Source organism: Rhinoraja longicauda, chromosome 2, assembly GCF_053455715.1.
Source record: "Rhinoraja longicauda isolate Sanriku21f chromosome 2, sRhiLon1.1, whole genome shotgun sequence".
In the NCBI taxonomy this organism is placed as follows: Eukaryota; Metazoa; Chordata; class Chondrichthyes; order Rajiformes; family Arhynchobatidae; genus Rhinoraja; species Rhinoraja longicauda.
Window position 1 is genome coordinate 85539140 of NC_135954.1, and position 22756 is coordinate 85561895.

A 22756-nucleotide genomic window follows, 5' to 3' on the forward strand; every position below is an offset into this window, starting at 1 on the left:
GGACGTGGAGAAGGTGTTTCCACTAATGGGTGAATCTCGAACCAGAGGTCACAGCTTTTGAAAGGAGATGAGGAACTTCCTCAGCCAGAGGTTGGTGAATCTGTGAAATTCATTGCCACAGATGGCTGCGGAGGCCAAGTCTGGATATGTTTAAAGCGGAGAACGACAGGTACTTGATGAGTAAGAGTGTCAAAGGTTATGAAAACAAGGCCAGAGAATAGGGTTGAGAGGGAAAGATAGATCAGTTATAATTGAATGGTGGAGTAGGCTCGATGGGCTGAATGGCTTAATTCTGCTCCTATGTCTTATGGTCATGAATCTTGGGGTCCAAGTCCATGGCACCCTGTAAGTGGAAACACAAGTAGACAGAATGATAAAGAAAACATACGGTGTGTTGCCTTCATTGTTGGGACCTTGGAGTATAATAGTCAGGAAGTCATAATTCAGCTTTATAGGTTAGCTCGCATTTGGAATATTGAGTGCAGTTTTGGTCACCCCTTTACAGAAAGGATGTGCAGGTTTTGGAAAGGGTGCAGAGGAACATTACCAGAATCATGCCTGGATTTGTGGGCACTGCCCACAGGGAGAGGTTGGACAGACTTGGAAGCTAGACCTGCTAGACCTGCAAGCAAATTTACTCTGGAGCACTGAGGTTGAAGGGAGACCTGATAGAAATATATTAAATGATGAGAGGCATAGATGGAGCAGGCGGTCAGAATGTTTTTCTTAAGATGGAAAAATCAAATATGAGAGGGGATAGCTTTAAAGTGAGAGGGGCAAAGTTTAAAGGAGATATGTGGGACAAATTATTTCACACAGAGGGTGCTGAGTACCCAGAATTTACTGCCATGGGTGATTGTGTGGGCAGATACCTATCGTGGCATTTAAAAGACTTTTGGATAGGCATATAAATATGCAAGGGTATGGATTATGTGCAGGCCGCCAAGAGTTGGTCTTGGCATCATATTTGGCACAGACATTGTAGGCCAAAGGGCCAGTTACCATGCTGTACTGTTCTCTGTCCTATGTTTATGTAGCCAAGCCCCATTTTGATTGAGAAAAAAGTGAAAATAATTAAAAGAAATCATGGAAAATTGGATTCATAGCTGAAGAATGATATTAAACAGATGTGGTTCCTTGGAACATCCAGAGGTCGTGAGTGACACCTCTTCAAGGCAAGTCTAAGTTAATGAAATGAAGAGAATTGCCTTTTTGTTATTAGTTAGTTGCATAGGTCTCGCAAACATTATTAAACATATGCTATAAATATACCAATGTCCTCTTGCATTAAATACATTTATTATTTATGAAATAAAGTCACATTAAATACAAATTTTGATGATATGTATTGAAACTGAAAACAGTTTTTGTTTGTGTATCAATCAATTCATGTTAAAAATGAAATGACTGCTAAGTTTCATCTTATGGGTGGACATCATTTTATGAATAAGACTATTTCATCATGGAGAGTACAAAATTACAGGGGCTATTAATTAAGGGGCTATTAATTTTCCCGGTTACCATTGATACAGCTGAGTGTTATCAAAATCCTTTTATTACACTTTTATTCATGACAACATCTCAATGTTCATATTAAATATTTCTTAATTTAGCAATAAAATAACCTGTTGGGGAAGACATTACAACTACTTGCTTTAACTCACACCAACGATGAATACAACATTGTTGACACCTGTTCGCAAATTAAAATAACTGTCAACCAATTAATTTTATTCTTTCGTGTTTTATTAATGCCTTTGGATGAAATCTTGTATAACCCACTCAGGAGGGGAACCTGCAGACGAAAAAGTACACACTTGTTAAAGTCACCCGTTGATTAGATTAAAGATTAAAAATGTGCACAATAAGCTGTCATTCAATGCGAGCTAGGTCTATTTTTCACGCATTACTTACCAGACGCTGATGCACGTTTTCCCATGAGTCCAACAAAGCTCTCTAACCTATGTCCTATAAAACAAATTACAAATAAGTTTATCAATTTATGTTATTGATCCTACAATGTGTTTATCATTACACTTTCAATTCTCTCTCCTCAATGAAAATGCATTTTATTTTCATTGACTAACCAAGTAATAGTTGAACAAGTTGCATGCAATAACCTACTTGAGTGATGATCACATTACGTAAACTAGAACTGGAAGTTCTGATTTTAGTTTGGATACACTTCTCTGTTACATTATTACTGACATAGAAACATAGAAAATAGGTGCAGGGACAGACCATTCGGCCCTTCAAGCCAGCATCGCCATTCAATATGATAATGGCCGACAATACGTTTTCTGACATATTTGGTTTCCATAGCATTTAAAATTATTTATAATATTTATTCTAACTAATTCACATATTACATTCTTTATGTTGGTATTTTTATTTTGGCGACAGGGCAATGGGATGTATACAATGGGTTAGACCAAATATGTTCCCATAAGAGGTAGTAATTCCCAAATTTAGACTCCCGTGGACAAGCCTCACTGTAACAAGGCATAAACTGGAATTACGTCCAGTTTACTAATAGCAGTATTAAAAAAAAATTTTTTTAAGTGGTTAAGTGGATTTTTGTGAAAAATGTGTGGGTATTCTTTGAAAATGAACGGGAGATGCATATCTGGTTTCTGGGTTGCATATCTGGGTTGGTAGCCCACTTTAAATGTAATGGCTAATGGCCATAAACATCGCGAAAATTCCCACGCTTACCTGACCATTAAACTGTCGCCTCCAATCTACCTGTCAAATGTCCTGACGGTAAATAAATTGGTTAAACACAAGCATTTTATGGTTTTTGGAGATGACTTTACTAATTTTAATATTATGTGCTTTCAACTGCATCTAAGAGAACCTAACAAACCTGGGAACAGCATGCGACAGCGCCCGCAATAAGCAACGATACCTGCCGACAAGTCAGCTGTCGCCGAGAAATTTCAAATCGGATGATTTCTCAGCGACACGCTGAGATCCACTACGATTTTTGGAAGACTCCTCACGATCATGCCCGCGAAACCCCGGCGAACTGTCGGCGACAACCTAGTCGCCGACAGTCGCCTTAAAATCACCTAAGTGGGACAGGCCCTTAAGAAGGCAGATTGGATATTTTCCTTTATTCCCCAACGTATCAAGAAGGGAATTGTATAAGATATGTGTTTGACAACAGCTGGAGTACAGTGTATGATTCAAGTCAGCACATTGGAAAAATAATGTTGTAGTATTCGAGAGGATGCTCCAGATGAGACTTTGGAGGATGTTGACATGGCTGAAAATTCATACTCCTGATTAAGCTGGGGTTATTTTCTTTGGACTGCGGGAAGATTTATTGGAGACATATAAAAGTATGACGAACCTGGTGAGGTGAACCAGAAAGGACAATTTCACTTGACTGGCAGGTGAAAAAGTAATTGGTGTAGATGTGCATTAATTGGCAGAAGACATAGAGGGAAGTTGAGGCAATTATTTTTGCCAAAATGGTTTCCGAGTTTTGAACTCATTGCCTAAAATTGTGATGGAGATTAAAACCCTTATGACACCTAAAAGTAATTGTATGAATATTTTAAGAACCATAAAATATGGATGTAACAAGGAAAATTGACAGGGGAGAGCTGGTGGATGTGGTGTACCTCGACTTTCAGAAAGCCTTCGACAAGGTCCCACATAGGAGATTAGTGGGCAAAATTAGAACACATGGTATTGAGGGTAGGGTACTGACATGGATAGAAAATTGGTTGACAGACAGAAAGTAAAGAGTGGGGATAAATTGGTCCCTTTCAGAATGGCAGGCAGTAACTAGTGGGGTATTGCAAGGCTCGGTGCTGGGGCCGCAGTTATTTACAATATACATTAATGACTTGGATGAAGGGATTAAAAATAACATTAGCAAATTTGCAGATGATACAAAGCTGGGTGGTAATGTGAACTGTGAGGAAGATGCTATGAGGTTGCAGGGTGACTTGGACAGGTTGTGTGAGTGGGCGGATGCATGGCAGGTGCAGTTTAAAGTGGATGTCTGAGGTTATCCACTTTGGTGGTAAGAATAGGAAGGCAGATTATTATCTGAATGGTGTCAAGTTAGGAAAAGGGGACGTACAACAAGATCTGGGTGTCCTAGTGCATCAGTCACTGAAAGGAAGCATGCAGGTACAGTGGGCAGTGAAGAAAGCCAATGGAATGTTGGCCTTCATAACAAGACGAGTTGAGTATAGGAGCAAAGAGGTCCTTCTGCAGTTGTACAAGGCCCTAGTGAGACCGCACCTGGAGTACTGTGTACAGTTTTGGTCTCCAAATTTGAGGAAGGATATTCTTGTTATTGAGGGCGTGCAGCGTAGGTTTACTAGGTTAATTCCCAGAATGGCGGGACTGTCATATGTTGAAAGACTGGAGTGACTAGGCTTGTATACGCTGGAATTTAGGATGAGAGGGGATCTTAACGAAACATATAAGATTATTAAGGGGTTGGACACGTTAGAGGCAGGAAACATGTTCCCAATGTTGGGGGAGTACAGAACCAGGGGCCACAGTTTAAGAATAAGGGGTAGGCCATTTAGAACGGAGATGAGGAAAAACGTTTTCAGTCAGAGAGTTGTAAATCTGTGGAATTCTCTGCCTCAGAAGGCAGTGGAGACCAATTCTCTGAATGCATTCAAGAAATAGATAGAGCTCTTAAGGATAGCGGAGTCAGAGGGTATGGGGAGAAGGCAGGAACGGGGTACTGATTGAGAATGATCAGCTATGATCACATTGAATGGTGGTGCTGGCTCGAAGGGCCGAATGGCCTACTCCTGCACCTATTGTCTATTGTCTATAATCTGCTATTTAAGATGCCGTTCTGCAAAATATTTGCCTTCACTGGAACAAAGAGGTGTGAGCAGTGCGCTGGTGATGTTGGAAAGATTATGAGAGGCATAGGGAAGGTAATCAAGCAAAATCTCTTCATCATGGCAAGGGTATCAAAAACAAGAGAACAATTTTAAGGAGAGAGGAAGGAGTTTTGAAGGGAATTTATAGAGTAAGTTATTTTTACATAGAAAGTGATTGATATCTAGAAAAGACTGTCAGAGAAGGTTGGGGAATCAAATACAATTATTGCATTTTAGAAGCATTTAGGAGGACACTTAACTAGCATATGATCCTAATGTGAGCAAAAGGTTTGACTTGGACATGATGGGCCAAAGGGCCCATTTCTGTGACTCTGTGATATAATACACTCCATTGAACTCACAATGATTTTTGTACAATGCTAAAAAAAATTGTGTAGTATTTCAGAACAGATGTATATAAATAGAACCCAAAACTTCAATACTACAATGGCATGGTACTGATATAGAGGCCCTGAAAAACTGGGGCTAGGAAGACTTCAAGAATGTTTCCCCAGTTTAAAAGTTCCTAGTTATCAAGTAGATCTAGAAAGTCAATTATATTATGACAGAAGAGACTTTGGAGAGTTTTTATTGAGGTCAGGATAGGATAGGAGGGGGGATCTTATAGAAACTTACAAAATTCTTAAGGGGTTGGACAGGCTAGATGCAAGAAGATTGTTCCCGATGTTGGGGAAGTCCAGAACAAGGGGTCACAGTTTAAGGATAAGGGGGAAGTCTTTTAGGACCGAGATGAGAACGTTTTTTTTCACACAGAGAGTGGTGAATCTGTGGAATTCTCTGCCACAGAAGGTAGTTGAGGCCAGTTCATTAGCTATATTTAAGAGGGAGTTAGATGTGGTCCTTGTGGCTAAAGGGATCAGGGGGTATGGAGAGAAGGCAGGTACGGGATACTGAGTTGGATGATCAGCCATGATCATATTGAATGGCGGAGCAGGCTCGAAGGGTCGAATGGCCTACTCCTGCACCTATTTTCTATGTTTCTATGATAGACTGAATGGTTAGCGAAAAAAGTCTATATAAAATATGTAACTGAGGGGAAAAAAAACAGGGGGCCAAGTGCAATAGGTTAGTTAGTTCAAAACTATGCTTCCTTTCTGTGGGGTGTTGTCAACACCTAGAACAAATTAGGGACCTATATATTGAGTGTGAATATAGGTCAACAGGAACTAAGTAATTTCTAACGACTAATAGCAGATTTCAAGTGAAATATTGTGTCCACACATCATAAACATTGTGATCTCATGAAAATTGTTGCCTTCGACTGTCAAAGAGGAATATTGTTTTTTTTTAGCATTTCTACACATACTACACATAAAAAAATACTTGTACGTTTTTTTATCGTAGCTGCAAAAGCTACAGGGAATCAAATCTTAACACTAAGAAATTGGTTACAATGCTGACAAATTTGGTTTTGACATTTAAAACTATTGGGAATTCTCAACTAAATTAGAATGCTCTCTGTGCAGTTTATAATTTACAAAGATAGTCACAAAAAGCTGGAGTAACTTAATGGGTCAGACAGCAGATGCTTTTTGTGACTATCTTTGATTTAAATCAGATCTGCTGTTCCTTCCTACACATAATTAACAAAATTGGATAGCTTATTGAATTCTCAAAGAATGGATAAAAAAGAATAATAACATAAAAGATAGTTGATTAAAGCACTTTTGTTAAGTGTGAAAGCTCTGAGAACTAAGGTAAGTTTAAATCGCAAATAATTATTAATGACCCTGACAACTCTATAAATTTTAAACAAAAGAGAATGCTGACTACTATAGCTACTTCTGCAATGAGCAAAATATCTGGCATACAAACCAGTACAACCAAGGAAATACCGTTCTAACAAATCTCTGATCATAAAATCACTTATATTACTCTCACCAACATGATCCACAGTGCTGTACAAAGAAAAGCCCCCAATTTCACAAGCGGAACCAAAAAAATGAAGATTTGCTTTACCAATTGTTCTGAAATGCATTGCATGCCTTTAGTGAGTTTTCTAGATGCTGTGTATGTGTGTTGGGGGTATGGTGGGAGGCCTATAGATAGTGTGAGAATTAAGATGGAATGGGGAAGGTGTAATGTCAGGCCATAAAGTTGAGAGTAAATCACCTTAAAACACATATGGTCCAATGAATTATTCTACTTGTATTAGATTAATATTATTATTAAGGAAAGATGAGACCGGGTTCAACCGTTTGAGAATTTATGAGACCAAAAGGTCCGGTTGGAAAAGGACCACTGGAAGGTCCATACATGCGCAAATAAATTGGATGTGTTTACATGTTCTAAAGAACAGCTATTGATATAGTTAAACAAATACCATTTTTTCTTCTACATGGTTTGGTTTAGAACCTCAGAAATCAAATGCATCTAACGACGTTACCAAGACAATTTACTTCAGGGATTTTCTCTTTTTTGACAGTACTGTGTAACTATCTACAATAAGTTCACTGTCCTTTTAAATGAAAGTAACCTCAACAATAAATATTGATTATTGGTTTATTAATGAACCATTACTTAAACAATGTCAAGGACCATATGTACATTCCATAAGAACAGTAATAGTCTGACTCTTGTGCTATTTCAGTGCTAAGCAAACTTCTTTGTTTCTTCCAAAACAGTTTTGAAGATCAAGGAATTTGCATAACAAATTAAGGGCCCAACAAATTATTTTATTTACATAATCAATATAAGAAAACTTAACACTTTTATAATTAATATAGTCCATTAAATGACAAATAAATAAAATGTTTTTTGCAATTTCTATTTTGATTTTCTCAGTTATTAACCTATTTTTCATAACTTACTTTTGCGAGTCAATGGCTTGTCCCCTGGAAAAAAAATAAAAATTATTTTTCCAACAAACCTACAACAAATAGGAAGCATTGTTTTAGATTAAGCAGTTGATCCTAAAGAATCTTTTTGTCTAATGATAGATTTGCATTCATTATGCATCTCATAAATGGTAATAATAATAGATTATTTCTTGTCAACATTGTTGACTGAGTCATTATCTCGGAATTAATCTACCTGTAATAACTCTGACTTTGATATCTTTACTCTAATAACACCAGCAATCTTATACAGTTTCTTAGAGATAGTTTGTGAATTTTCCACTGGAGAATTCTATAAAACCAGTGTTTCTTTCATTACAGAAACATCCACAAGAGGGCTATGGATGTCCTGAATTTGAATAAACAAGGCTTTTCAATTTATCCAGCAGAATTTTTTTCACTGAGATACAAATGCCCAGAAATTCATATACTCCTGAAATGTTTAATATACTTCTGGGAAAGTGCTGGTGGAGCTGCTGCCTCACAGCGTCAGAGACCTGGGAGTGAATGCAAAAGTAGGATAACATAGAAATCATGTGATGGTTGGCATGGACTTGGTGGGCCGTAGGGCCCGTTTCCAGGCTTGTCTTTCAAGCAGTTCAATCAATCTTTGTTTTTATTGACAGAAAAAGTAACAACTTTTAAAAATCTCTTTCCTCGATGGAGATGCACTTTTTTCCATATTGTATCTCCATCTGCGCAGCAGCCTAAGATGAGGAGCTGGCGGCCTCTTGCTGGGGATCGTCTTTGGGAGCTCAAACCACGGGAGTCTGTGTACTTAACATTGCGGAGCTCGTGGTCCCTTTGTTAGGGATCGGCCTCGGGAGCTCCAACCGTGGGAGCCTACGGACTTAACATCGTGGAGCTCGCGGTTCCTTGGTTAGGAACCGACTTCAGGAGCTCCAAGCTGCAGCAGTTGTACTAACATTTTGAAAGAAAAAAACACACTTTCCTGGTGAGAGTTCCTATTTATAAATTGGCATATCTTTTACAACAGGTAGTCAGGAAGGCTAATGCATTTTGTCTTGTCTACTTTTAGATGATTGACGTAAATGATGTAGAGAAATGTACTACATATAATTCATCCAAATTTACTGGATATACTAAACTAGACGAGAAAGATGTATAGATTTTACAAGAAAATATGAGGATAAAACAAATTATCAAATAATTTGGCAAATTATGTATAAAAAGGACCATTCACATTGGTGGGGAAAAAATATTATGAGCTAATTGAAGAAAATCAGCACATTCACCTATTACAGAGCTGAAAGAGATGAATATTTTGAAGAAATGATTGAGTCTAAAAGGGTAATGCAACTTTGGCGTAATGTTTTTAGAGGCAATTCAATACGGTGCCATACTACAAATAATGAAAATTAAGGGGGTTTATCTATATGAATGATTAACTGATGAATAGAAAACAGAATTGGGGGGGGGGGGATATTGGAAATGGGGGGGAGAGGAATATTGCAATATTGCCTTGGTTGGATGTCTTCACGTTTGTCCAGTTGGGTTATGCACGTCTGCTGTTGTTTTCTGGTTATTTGAATAATCTACTCAGAATAATTAATCATAGTAATGAATTTAAAAATGTAGCTATTTTCAGAAGAAAAAAATAGAATGGTTTCCCAAAGAATGAGATAAGTCAGAGAGAATAGATGGTGAAGGATAGTTTGTAGTAATAAGTAAATGAATAAACAATGTAAAGGATGGCATTGGAAGAATTAATCCACACAAACATTATTAGAACATGGAATAATTTACCTTTTCTGGATACTGAGGTAAAGTATAAAATAGGCTGAATGTTTATTTGAAAAGAGTATAAGATAAATGGAAAGGACATTTTTTTTAGATCAGTACGTTTAGTCAAGACCTCAGAACTGCTATATATTATTATTTTCTGTTGTGCAGCTTGTATAATTCATTTAAAGATTAATCGTCTCATGTTTGGCTAACAGGCCTCCTTCTGCAATATAATTTCCCTGAACATACTTATATTTTATAATAATAAATAATGCTCCTATACCCTACTGAAGACAGAACACTTGAGTAGTTTTATTTTACTCACAGATTCTGCATAGGCAACTGAGTGGAAAATGACGAGACGCTATTATGAGTTCTATTCCTTTAACAAAAACAGCTCGTTAAGCTTTGTTGTTTTCTGACTACGTTCCCCTCGCATCACACCATCCCCAGCTGACAAGATGATCAAACAGTCTTAATGATGTTGAGTCATAATTTATTATTGTGGTGCTCCCGTTCAAAATAACTAAAAGGTGGAATTCTTTGCGAATGTTTCTTCTGTGGTAAATCACAAAAATGAGCAAACGCTGCGTTAAGCTGTAAGATGTTACTTTTGAAGGTATTGATCGAATAGCAATATGTTAACATATGTGATTGTTTAAGAGATATGCTATGATTTGTAATGTGTTGCTTATAAGATCGTCTAAATGCACTTCGGTACAAAAACACGCCGTTGTTGGTCTCTTGACGGTGCACACAAGCAGAGCCAATAGCACCTACATCACGAGGTGTCAACTCGCAGCTAGAGTTATACAAAACACTGCCCTTCTGAGGATTATGTATTTGCAGCCGTGAAAAACATGACGGAAAGGAGTACTAGGTATTTCCCACAAAGGCAATGGGTTGTACATCACTTGTTAAACTGCAGGTCATACTTCCTGTGGAATTCTCAATTCCAAAATCTTGAAACATCATGATTCCATTAATGTAATAACAAAAAAAGGATTCTTCCCCATGGTGTATATTTACTTCTAATGACAATAGACAATAGGTGCAGGAGTAGGCCATTCGGCCCTTCAAGCCAGCACCACCATTCAATGTGATCATGGCTGATCATTCTCAATCAGTACCCCGTTCCTGCCTTCTCCCCATACCCCCTGACTCCGCTATCCTTAAGAGCTCTATCTAGCTCTCTCTTGAATGCATTCAGAGAATTGGACTCCACTGCCTTCTGAGGCAGAGAATTCCACAGATTTACAACTCTCTGACTGAAAAGGTTTTTCCTCATCTCCGTTCTAAATGGTCTACCCCTTATTCTTAAACTGTGGCCCCTGGTTCTGGACTCCCCCAACATTGGGAACATGTTTCCTTACCTCTAACGTGTCCAACCCCTTAATAATCTTATATGTTTCGAAAAGATCCCCTCTCATCCTTCTAAATTCCAGTGTATACAAGCCTAGTCGCTCCAGTCTTTCAACATGTTGACCATTTGATTTGGCATTACTAACATCGCACAACCATACAAAATAAAGATGGTGATTTGAAATGATAGAATAGATACAGAAAGAATAGCGCATGGATTGGTATACAGGTACTTGACATTAGTTAAAGACAAAGTATACCACGATGGGCATCTTTGGAGAGAAGGAATGGGTGACTCTTCTTCAGAGTCGACCCAAAACGTCACCCATTCCATCTCTTCAGAGATGCTACCTGTCGAGCTGAGTCACTCCGGGGTCTTGTGTCTGTCTTTAGTGTAATCCAGCATCTGCAGTTCCTTCCCACACATCTATATTTCTTTAACAATAGTACCTATAACAATGTGTAGAAAGGAACTGCCAATGCTGGTTTATACCGAAGATCGACACAAAAAGCTGGAGTAGCTCAGCGCGTCAGACAGCATCTCTGGGGAAAAGAAATAGGTGGCGTTTCGCGTCTGAAGAAAGGTCTCGACTCGAAACGTCACCTATTCCTTTTATCCAGAGATGCTGTCTGACCCGCGGAGTTACTGCGGCTTTTATGTCAATCTTCCGTGCCTGTAACAATAATCCAGAAAGTGTAATTCAACAGCCCTCTGAAACACTGCTCGCTGCATCTGAACAAGGGTGCGCAGCCGAAACGTCTTCGTCCAATTCCTCAACAAATGCTGCCTGAGTTTCATCTTACATGTACTTTCACATTTGGCAATTTGATTGAGTTTGAAAAACACAATGTTCAAATGATGAAATATTTAATAAACCCGGTCTGTACTGTAAGGCGCGAACCGTTCTTTCTTTTTAATCGCCTTGCTGTGACATCTGTTAATTTTTTGATGTGCAGAAAGTCTGATTTCTATGCGTTGTATGCCATTGAATTTTTCGGGGGGTTTTAGGTTGACATTAATGACACCTGGGTAGCCATCGCTGAAACATTGCTGGCGGCAATCTCTACGATCAAGCTGGCTTCGTTCGTAACATCACGAAAAAAAACTGCCTTACCTAGTGATCGCCTCCCCATTAAGCCATAGAACTGCGCTGGTCGTGGTTTTCTGATCATTCGGCGCAGGAGTTCCCTGACAGAGTTCGCTTTCAGTCGCTTCTCCTGAAATCAAATCAAATTGGAGAGCACGGGTGCAAATCAGTTGTCAGGTCTCACTGGAATGTCACCTTTCGCGCTGAAACAGACTCTGTTGCTGACTGCTAAGCAAGGCAGGGAAGACGAAAATGAACACATTTAACCCCATCTTCCGCTCTATGATCCTAGTCTCTGGTTTCAAAGGTGTTACCTCAGGACAGCACGTTGTTAAAGCATTACATTTTAATTACTTATCTCCAAAGAGGATCCCCTTCGGTCTCGGCTCTGCGCCACTTGGTTCATCCCCAAGCGCTGCTCCTTCGGGCAATCAATGTGCCCGCAATGAATTTATAGTAGAAACAACCTTTGGGGTACTGCCCGTCTTTTACAACATAACTACACTTAAATGGAATAAAACCTACAATTAATTATCGTCACATCTATTTGATCAGAGATGGTCTGAGAATAATTATAATAAACGGGTTCGGATGAAAAGACCCAGGAGGTTAGCTCCTGCTTCTCCATGGGTCCAGACTGACTGTATTTCCAGCCCTTTCTGTACTTATTTCAGATTTCCAAGTTCGGCAGGTTATTTGTGTGCTGGGAAAGTCCGATGCTTCCATGAAGATTATTTGCACCGTGTTGCTCTGATATAATTGATTTCCAATCATTGTGATTTTACATCTATTTATATTTAACATTTTAAACCCCCCGCAAATTAATTTCTGCCAAATTTCAATATAGCCCCTCTTCTTCCAAAACATATATATATCATTGTCATATTTTATCTACGTGGACGAGGTTCCATCGCTGCTACATGTTACTACTTGCGTTACTTCACTTATAATTATGTGTTGCAGCCAAGATGCAATGCTGGGCTGGTGTAGGACTTTTTTAAATTGTTTGACAGAATGTAAGGGTGCTCTATGTTTAGGTACCCAACTGGGAGCGTAAATGTCTACTCGCTACGGGAGAATGAATTGGGTTTTGCCAAGCATTGCCTTCATGCACTTGGAAATTTTATTCCAAAAGAGCGATTTGACCGCTTACAATTTTATCCAAAGTCTGAGTGTCCCTCCCAAGTATCCAGCGTCGTAAAACCCGTAAATTTCACCTACCGCTCAATATTGATGAAACCCCAGTGCTTCTCCACAGCAATGAGGATGCTTTGCGAATCGTTGACAATTCGCCGATGGCAGAAGATTTTGGGACAATATTTTGTTGCATATAAACACAAAACTGTTTTCAAAACTGGTCATACAAGTGGCTATTACACATCACGAGTCTCTAAAGGCTTTAAAAACGAGCTGGTTGCTGGAAACAACAGAGCAAATGTAAATTCGCATTTTAGTGACTTCGAACATTACCTGACTGTGATTGCTGGCTATCCAAAGTGATGTGTCTTCATTTGGAGAAATCTCTTCGCAAAAGACTTCTGTCAGAATCAGGACTGCAGTCAGTGCGAGCAACCGGTGGCTTCTCATCTTGGACATGCGATCGGGTGGTGCCCACGGTGGGGCTCCGGCTGTGAGACGGTGTAGATACGGAGCACAAGTAGCGACAGTTCAAGTGGGTGGCAGTAGGAATGTCAGTGCGCTCTCTCCGCCGGTGTCAGGGTGTCCACCAGCTGGCCCCGGTCCAACTCGTGCTTTTCCGTCCGATCCCGGAAATCGTCGAGATCCTTCCCCCACCGGCTCGGAGTCGCTGCTGACTACAAGGGCATAAACTGCAGCTGCTGCTCTCTCTGGTGGGGAGCAGGGTAAGGATGGTCTTCGTCAAGACGCAGTGTGAACCTCTGCGATCCAGAGCCTTGGTCTGAATGGAAGTCCAGTTGACTGCTGTGCAATTTATATCCCAGTCGATATAGTGCAGGTATTTCAGTTTCAAATATCGCCCTCCAGGGTATCGAAGGTGAACGAGTCCACCCAGTCTGACCAAGTAAATTAAAGAATCAATCTCTGAGTGCAGAAATGTCAAGGTCTATAATTGTCTCCAGACTGAGTACTTTATTCATTTCTCAGAAATGAGTAATAATGTGAAAGCATGCCCAGGCCGACGTCAGTATTCTCATATATTATTTCGATTCCTTGAAACTGATGGCTCGGGGTCGATCATTTAATGAGACTTCTTTTTAATAACTATGATTCAATTGCCGGAAAGAAGGAAGCATTTTGAACAAATATATGTAACAATAAAAACTATTTTTGAAATAAATGAAAACGTAGAATACGACGTGCCTGATTTTCCGTGTGCAATGTGTATGCAAGTCGCTGAATTAAGGAAATAAACTGCAATTAAACCACAATCTCGATATATTTGTCTTATAAATTAAATGGTTGAACAACTACAATACCCAATGACACACAAATCATGTTATTTACATAATCACGAATTTGCACAATGATTTGCATTTACTGTTAATTTCCTGAGACAGCGTTCAATTTATGCATTAATGTTGCGTGGGAGTTCGTATTTTTCAGTTATTTTATACTTGAGCGACTTTATACTTAAAACGGTTCTTAACTTCATTAACAACGTGATACTTTGGATTCGTGCATTACGTGTGCCAATATCCTTGACAGAATATTGTTGTATGTCAATTACCGAGGTTAGATTCTTGAGGATGTACAAAGTAAAAAAATACATCAACGCAAAACCGCATTTAATACACCAGATAAACTGCAGCTAATGAGTCTGGATATTCGCAGTTGCTGGCAATATTACAAAAGTACAAACGACGACAAAATTTGCTCCGAGGATGAAATGTTCTCTTTCCTTGAGTTTATGGCAAATAATCCTTTCTATGTACATTTCTGCTTTAATTAAATGAATCTCTCTTTATTGATTTTCTTGTAGTGGTCAATAATAAAGATGGACATTAACTAGAAGTCACGCACAGGTTCCCGATTTTAAAGGTTATTTTGCAATTTAGTTAACATTGGCAAAATAATTTAAATATTAAAAGCAAATTAAGAATAAGTAAGCTTCATAACGTGAAATTCATGAAAAGAAAACCATATTTCCATTATTTTTCCGTTATGTAAAACCAGCGGGGCACTTGATTTTATACTGGGTATTCCTCCAACTATTATAATTTATGGCGTAATTTTCTTAAATTAAGCCATGTCAGTGCGCTCTCTCCGCCGGTGTCAGGGTGTCCACTCGGAGTCTCTGGCAGTACACTCCATATCCTTCTGTCTTCACGTGAGCTTTGCCACTCTTCCCAATATTTGGCTTAAAAAAACCCCCATATATGTGTCAGCAGGATAGTTTGTTTTAACAGTACTTGTTTCAGACTCAGAAATGACTTGGACCTACATCAATTGGCCTATTGACAGCTCGAAAACAGATGCTGTCTCACTGGCTTTCCACTCTGCTCTGGACCATCTGGGTAACGAGAATATACACTTCAGGTTGCTATTCATTGACTACAACACAATCATCCACTCCAAACTCATTACTAACTTCCAAGACCTGGGCCTCGGTATCTTCCTTTGCAACTGGATGCGGGACTTCCTCATTGGTAGATCTCAATCAGTATGGATCTCCTGAACACTGACCATCAACAGAGGTGCACCTCAAAGCTGCATGTTTAACTCACTGCTCGATCTACAAATTTGCCAATGGCATCACTGCTGTTAGCCTAATCACAGCTGGTGATGAATCAAAGCACACGAGAGAGATAGAACACCTAGTTGAGACTTTCTTTTAACAACAACCCCACTCAAGGTCAACAAAACCAAGGAACTAATCATTGACTTCAGAAATGGGAACTGGAAGACGAGGGGCATGGCACAGATGGTGAGGATTGTAGGGATGGTGTTGAAGCTGGAGAGAGATTTGAATACAGGAATAATAATTTCAAAATTCATATTTTGTTCAATGGAAGCTAATAGACATGATACAGCAAGGAATGGAAATAGAAATGCTTTCAGGTTTCAGAACAAAGCTGATTCAGAGGATTTCAAAGCATTATTTAATTAAGTAATCACTGAGTGTATGCAGCCTTGCATTATGAATACAAAGGCATGAGTCGTTAGACACCACATTTAACCTAATTGCAATCCAAATACTGGAAATCTGAAAAAGAAATGTAAAAGAAGAAAATGTTGGAAATGCTCAGCAGGTCAGGCAACATATGTGGAGAAACATGTTTCCAATTGATACTACTAGTCTGACTTCTTCCATCATGCCAACTGTACACAAGGAACATCCATTCATGGTTACTGGCAAACACCACTCAATCCCATGACACCAATGAAGACACAAGGAACTAGAGATGCTGATTTACAAAAAAAATACCAAGTGCTGGAGTAACCCTGTAAGCATCACTGGAAGACACGGTGATGAAAAGAAGAAAAAAGGCTATAGGATAAGGAGAGGAACCTGTCTCTGGTTTCATGTTTCACTCTTCAACTCTCCTTATCTTACACCATTTTGTCTTCTTTTCATCTCTGGCCATTATCTACTCATTTGCCAATCAATGCCCTCCCCCCGAAGACTGAAGAAGGGTCTTGACCAGAAACATCACCCATTCCATCTCTCCAGAGATGCTGCCTGTCCCGCTGTTATTCCAGCATTTTATGTCTCCTGTACCTTTGATTTAAATGCGCATCTGCAGTTCTTTTCTACATGCCCTATCATTTGCCAGGCTTTGTTCTGACCTCACATCTTTTCCAGCTTTCTCTCCCTATTACAATTATTCTGAAGGTCCCAATCCAAAATGTCATCTATCCATTTATTCCAGAGATGCTACCTGACCTGCTGAGTCACTCCAACACTTTGTATTTTTACCCTTGACACCAATGTTACTTTAGTTATTTGCAAACATTTAAATTAACTCAGTTTATAAGTATCCACGTGATCTAAACGTTCTGAGGTAATGGTAAGGATCAATAAGGATTCATTTTGCATTCTGGAATTCCGGCAGGAAGTTGTGTTAACAAAGTATGCGAGCCAAGGTCATAGAATAATTCTATTGACATGGGACATGAGAGGATTCTTCCGTTCCTGATTGCCATGCATCCGAAGGAGGAAAAGGTTATCCTGAAATTTATTCAGCAATGCAAAACTGAGTAAAACTTTGAAATCTGAGCTTGATCGAACACCAGGAGGATCCATATGAGTGGTCAACCCATGAAGTTCCAACATTATAGTGCCACTTCCAGATTGAAGCAGTTGCTCAACTTAACCTTCTTTCAGACTCTGACATTGCAATTGACCCGAGCCGATACCTGTCTTTTTAATTTTCTATCCTACCCCCATTCTGTTCTTTGATTTCCTGCTCTAACGGAGTTCAATCTAACTGAAGAATGGCACATCATTTGATTATTCAATGCATATGAACTTACAAATTAAGCTGTTCAGTCCAGAGATCCTTCTGCAGTTGTACAGGGCCCTAGTGAGACCGCACCTGGAGTACTGTGTGCAGTTTTAGTCTCCAAACTTGAGGAAGGATATTCTTGCTATTGAGGGCATGCAGCGTAGGTTTACTAGGTTAATTCCCGGAATGGCGGGACTGTCATATGTTGAAAGACTGGAGCGACTAGGCTTGTGTACACTGGAATTTAGAAGGATGAGAGGGGATCTTATCGAAACGTATAAGATTATTAAGGGGTTGGACACGTTAGAGGCAGGAAACATGTTCCCAATGTTGGGGGAGTCCAGAACCAGGGGCCACAGTTTAAGAATAAGGGGTAGGCCATTTAGAACGGAGATGAGGAAAAACCTTTTCAGTCAGAGAGTTGTGAATCTGTGGAATTCTCTGCCTCAGAAGGCAGTGGAGGCCAATTCTCTGAATGCATTCAAGAGAGAGCTAGATAGAGCTCTTAAGGACAGCGGAGTTAGGGGGTATGGGGAGAAGGCAGGAACGGGGTACTGATTGAGAATGATCAGCCATGATCACATTGAATGGCGGTGCTGGCTCGAAGGGCCGAATGGCCTACTCCTGCACCTATTGTCTATTGTCTATTATCAGGCCTGCTTTGTCATCCAATAAATACCATGGTTGATTTGATTAAATATTTATTTCTGTATTCAAACCCATCCATGGTAATCTTGCATAGCCTTGCCTCAATAAGGCCAAAATAACAATGGTTTAGCATTCATGACCCCTTTATCATATTGTGTTCACTCATGTATTCACTCATGACTCTACAACTAAAGCCACAAATTGCAGAAAGAAGGAGCTGCTGATGCCGGTTTATGAAAAATAAATGCTGGAGTAATTCAGAGGGTTAAGCAGCATCTCTTGAGAACACGGGTCCCAAACATCACCTATTCATGTTCTCTAGAGATGCTGACTGACCCACTGAGCTGCTCCAGCAATAATTTACAAACAATTGGTGGGTATAGATAGGGTATACTGTCAGAACCTTTTTCCAAAAATGGAAATATCAAATACTAGAGGCCAGAGCATAAAGGTAAGAGGGGCAAAGTTTAAAGGAGATGCGGCGGGCAAGTTTTTTTACACAAGTAGTGGCGAGTGACTGGAAGGCACTGCTGGGAGTGGTGATATCATATCATATATATACAGCTGGAAACAGGCCTTTTCGGCCCACCAAGTCCGTGCCGCCCAGCGATCCCCGTACATTAACACTATCCCACACCCACTAGAGACAATTTTTACATTTACCCAGCCAATTAACCTACATACCTGTGGAGGTGATGGTGGAGGCAGATATGATAGTGGCATTTAATAGACTCTTGGATGGGCACATGACATGCAGGGAATTGTAGCATATGCATTACGTGCACGCAGATAAGAGTTAGTCTTGGCATCATGTGTACTACAGACATTGTGGGAGAAAGGGCCTGTTCCTACGCTGAACTCTTCGATGTTCTATGTACAGTAATAATTCAGCATGTCCTTTTGTTGGAATCCATCTTGAAACCAACTGAACAGTTAGCTATTTTGGCATAATTTATAATGCTAAACAAAACTTTCAGTCACCTTATCTTTTGTACTCAGTAAAAAACAAAGTGCTGGTGGAACTCAGTGGGTCACACAGCATCAATGGAAGGAATGAACAGATGGCATGCTGTGTTGGGACCCTTCTTCACTCTGATTGGAGTCTGGCAAGTGATAGGTGGATACAGGTAAGGGGGGAGGGTGTGATTGTCAGATGGGTGGAGTAAGTGACAAAGATGAAATAGAGCCAAGAAGACAGAGGAAGAGGAATGAGTGGGGGAAAAAGGGTAATGAAGGATACGAGGAAGAGAAATGAGGCTACGAAGGAAAGGAGTAGGGTGACTACAGTAGGAAGATGGTGGGAGAAATGGATGAGCACTGGATCACGGAGGGTCACGGAAAAGATAGGGGGATATTACGTGAAATTGGAGAATTCGATATTCATCTTATTGGGTTGGAACCTACCCAAGCAGAATGAGGTCCAGGACAGAAAGGGCCTGCATCCACCTATGACTTGCCAGGCTTTGTCTTGCCCTCACCCAGCTTTCTTCCCTCAACTAAAATCAGTCTGAAGAAGAGTCCTGACCCAAAACTTCACCTTTCCATGTTCTCCAGATGCCTCTTGATCCGCTGAGTTTCTCCAGTACTTTGTATACATTTTTTAAAACCAGCATCTGCAGTTTCTTGTGTCAAGATAATAAATTGAACATTGTATTAACAAACTACAAAATGAAAAATGTAAAATTTAGATTCTTGTGACAATGCAACAATGACAGGTACTCACGGTGTGAAATGCTTTCCTATGATGGGATGGATAACACAAAGCAATGATCAAATGTTTAAAATACATACTAGCTGGCTACACCCATTGATGCAATTTGCAGAATCTGTATTTGAAAAAAAAATCTACAGTGAAGAACCTTTACTATCAGATATTTTATTCCTTATGTATTTTTTTCCATTTTATTATCATTAAATATTACCTGCTTGCATCAGATATACGGACAAAATGTCCAAACTGTTCTTACCAGCTGAATATTTACGTTTATTTCCAGTGGAAATACTCATATTTGAATGGTTTTTCACATTCCATGATAATCCAAATACCTCTGCGCATGATTGGGTTAAGGTACCTTTTCGGAGATGATCAGATTTCCATGCAGGCACGGTGGCGCAGCGGTAGAGTTGCTGCCTTACAGCGAATGCAGCGCCTGAGACTCAGGTTCGATCCTGACTACGGGCGCTGTCTGTACAGTTTGTACGTTCTCCCCGTGACCTGCATGGGTTTTCTCCGAGATCTTCGGTTTCCTCCCACACTCCAAAGATGTACAGGTATGTAGGTTAATTGACTGGGTAAAATGTAAAAATTGTCCCTAGTGTGTGTAGGATAGTGTTAGTGTGCGGGGATCGTTGGGCGGCGAGGACTCGGTGGGCCGAAGGGCCTGTTTCCGCACTGTATCTCTCTAAATTTCATCTTCAATTTTCAGAGGCCAATTGACCTGCAAACCTGCATGTCTTTGGGGTGTAGGGGGAGACCAGAGAATCCAGAGGGGACACTCACGGTCGCAGGGAGAGTGTAAAAGCTTTGCGCAGATAGCCTTCGTGGTCAGGTTCGATCCTAAGTCTCTGGCGCTGTGAAGCAACAACTCTACCACTCTGTGCCACCCAATAACAAATTAGAGTAGCTTGAATGAGACATCTTGGCTGGCATGGTTGAGTTGGGCCCAAGAGCCTGTTTCTGGGCTGTATGACTCTGACCTATAAATTCACCATCTCAATTAATGGGGAGACAAATAAATTGAGTAAAGGACAAAAGGTTTGTCCAGTGTAATTATCTGAAAACAGAATGTGGGCATTTTGCATAAAAGAGAAAATGTTTAGTAATCTGGACAGAGAAATCATGAATAAATGTTTTAGATATAATTATGTGCAATTCTCTACAATGCTGAGAACCATATTCTGCACATATTCTGCACTTGGTATCTTCTCCTTTGCTCTACTTAAAGCATTACTCCGTATAAACAATAACGTTTCTTTTGGAGTAAAGGTTGAGTTAAAATTGCAAGTGCATATGTAAGGCACAAAGTTCTGAAGTAACTCAGCAGGACAGGCAGCATCTCAGGATAAGATGAATATGATACATTTCTTCAGAGATGGTTCTCCAGAGATGTTGAGTTACTCCAGCACTCTATGTCCTTTTGTGTATTAACCAGCATCTGCAGTTCTTTGTTTCTACGAGTAAATAACCATTTCATACTCCAGTTCAATCTGACACTGGCTGCAGGATCACATTCACTGTGATCACCTCATAACTTATCTAAACTACTCATTACTAAGCTACTGGGGCTTCATAAATTAAAAACAGCTTTCATTTGGTGTTGCATATGAAACTTTTCCAATGGCCGGAGTCTTCATCAGAATTTCAGAACCAAATGACATTATTTTGTCTATAGCCAGGTCAGATAATTCTGACCAATCATAGATTCATAGTTATATAGCACAGAAACAGACTCTTTGGCCCAACTCATCCATGCTGACTAAAAATCCTCTTTACATAATTCCCATCAGCCTACATTTAGTCCATATCCCTCTGAACCTTTCCTATCCATGTACCTGTCCAACCGTCCTTAAAATGTTGGAATTTTCCCTGCCTCGGCCATCTCTTCTGTAGCTTGTTCCAATACCCATGACTCTCTGTTTGAAAAACTTCCCCTCACATTTCTTTTAAATATTTTTTTTCTCACCTTAAACATCTGCCCTCTGCTTCACCCTTCACTCTAGGGAACACAGTCCCCGTGGATTTATTCCCTCCTTATATTTCAAGGCCTCCAGTCTCAGCAATATTCCTATTGTTTCTGCATCCTCTGTAGCTTAATCAAATCTTCTATTACCCACCTGCAATTGACTTATTCTGTACAATAGACAATAGGTGCAGGAGTAGGCCATTTGGCTCTTTGACCCAGCACCGCCATTCACCGTGATCATGGCTGATCATCCACAATCAGTACCCCGTTCCTGCTTTCTCCCCATATCCCTTGACTTCGCTATCATTAAGAGCTCTATCTAACTCTCTCTTGAAAGCACCCAGGGAATTGGCCTCCACTGCCTTCTGAGGCAGAGAGTTCCACAGCTTCACAACTCTCTGAGCGAAAGTTTTCCTCATCTCCGTTCTAAATGGCCTACCCCTTATTCTTAAACTGTGGCCCCTGGTTCTGGACTCCCCCAACATCGGGAACATGTTTCCTGCCTCTAGCGTGTCCAATCCCTTAATAATCTTATATGTTTCAATAAGATCCCCTCTCATCCTTCTAAATTTCAGAGTATACAAGCCCAGTTGCTCCAGTCTTTCAATATACGACAATCCCGCCAGTCCGGGAATTAACCTCGTGAACCTACGCTGCACGCCCTCCATAGTAAGAATGTCTTCCTCAAATTTGGAGACAAAGCTGCACACAATACTCCAGGTGCGGTCTCACTAGGGCCCTGTACAACTGCAGAAGGACCTCTTTCCTCCTGTACTCAACTCCTCTTGTTATGAAGGCCAACATTCCATTAGCTTTCTTCACTGCCTGTTGGACCTGCATGCTTACTTTCAGTGACTGATGAACTAGGACACCCAGATCTCGTTGTACTTCCCCTTTTCCTAACTTGACACCAGATAATAATCTGCCTTCCTGTTCTTACCACCAAACTGGATGACCTCACATTTATCCACATTAAACTGCATCTGCCATGCATCTGCCCACTCACACAACCTGTCCAAGTCACCCTGCATCCTCATAACACCCTCCTCACACTTCACACTGCCACCCAGCCAGTGTCAT

At 40.1% G+C, this 22756-nt stretch overlaps 1 protein-coding gene across 1 annotated transcript; it reads right to left on the reverse strand.

The window, feature by feature from the left end:
- Positions 1-1297: 1297 nt before the first annotated feature.
- tac1 (tachykinin precursor 1) lies at positions 1298-14170 on the reverse strand. Its single transcript, XM_078422386.1, has 5 exons — positions 13390-14170; positions 11947-12049; positions 7697-7720; positions 1915-1968; positions 1298-1795 (listed from the first exon to the last, which is right to left on the reverse strand). The coding sequence occupies exons 1-5, from the start codon at positions 13513-13515 to the stop codon at positions 1749-1751; spliced, it is 354 nt and encodes a 117-aa protein (XP_078278512.1). The 5' UTR covers positions 13516-14170; the 3' UTR covers positions 1298-1748.
- Positions 14171-22756: the final 8586 nt, after the last annotated feature.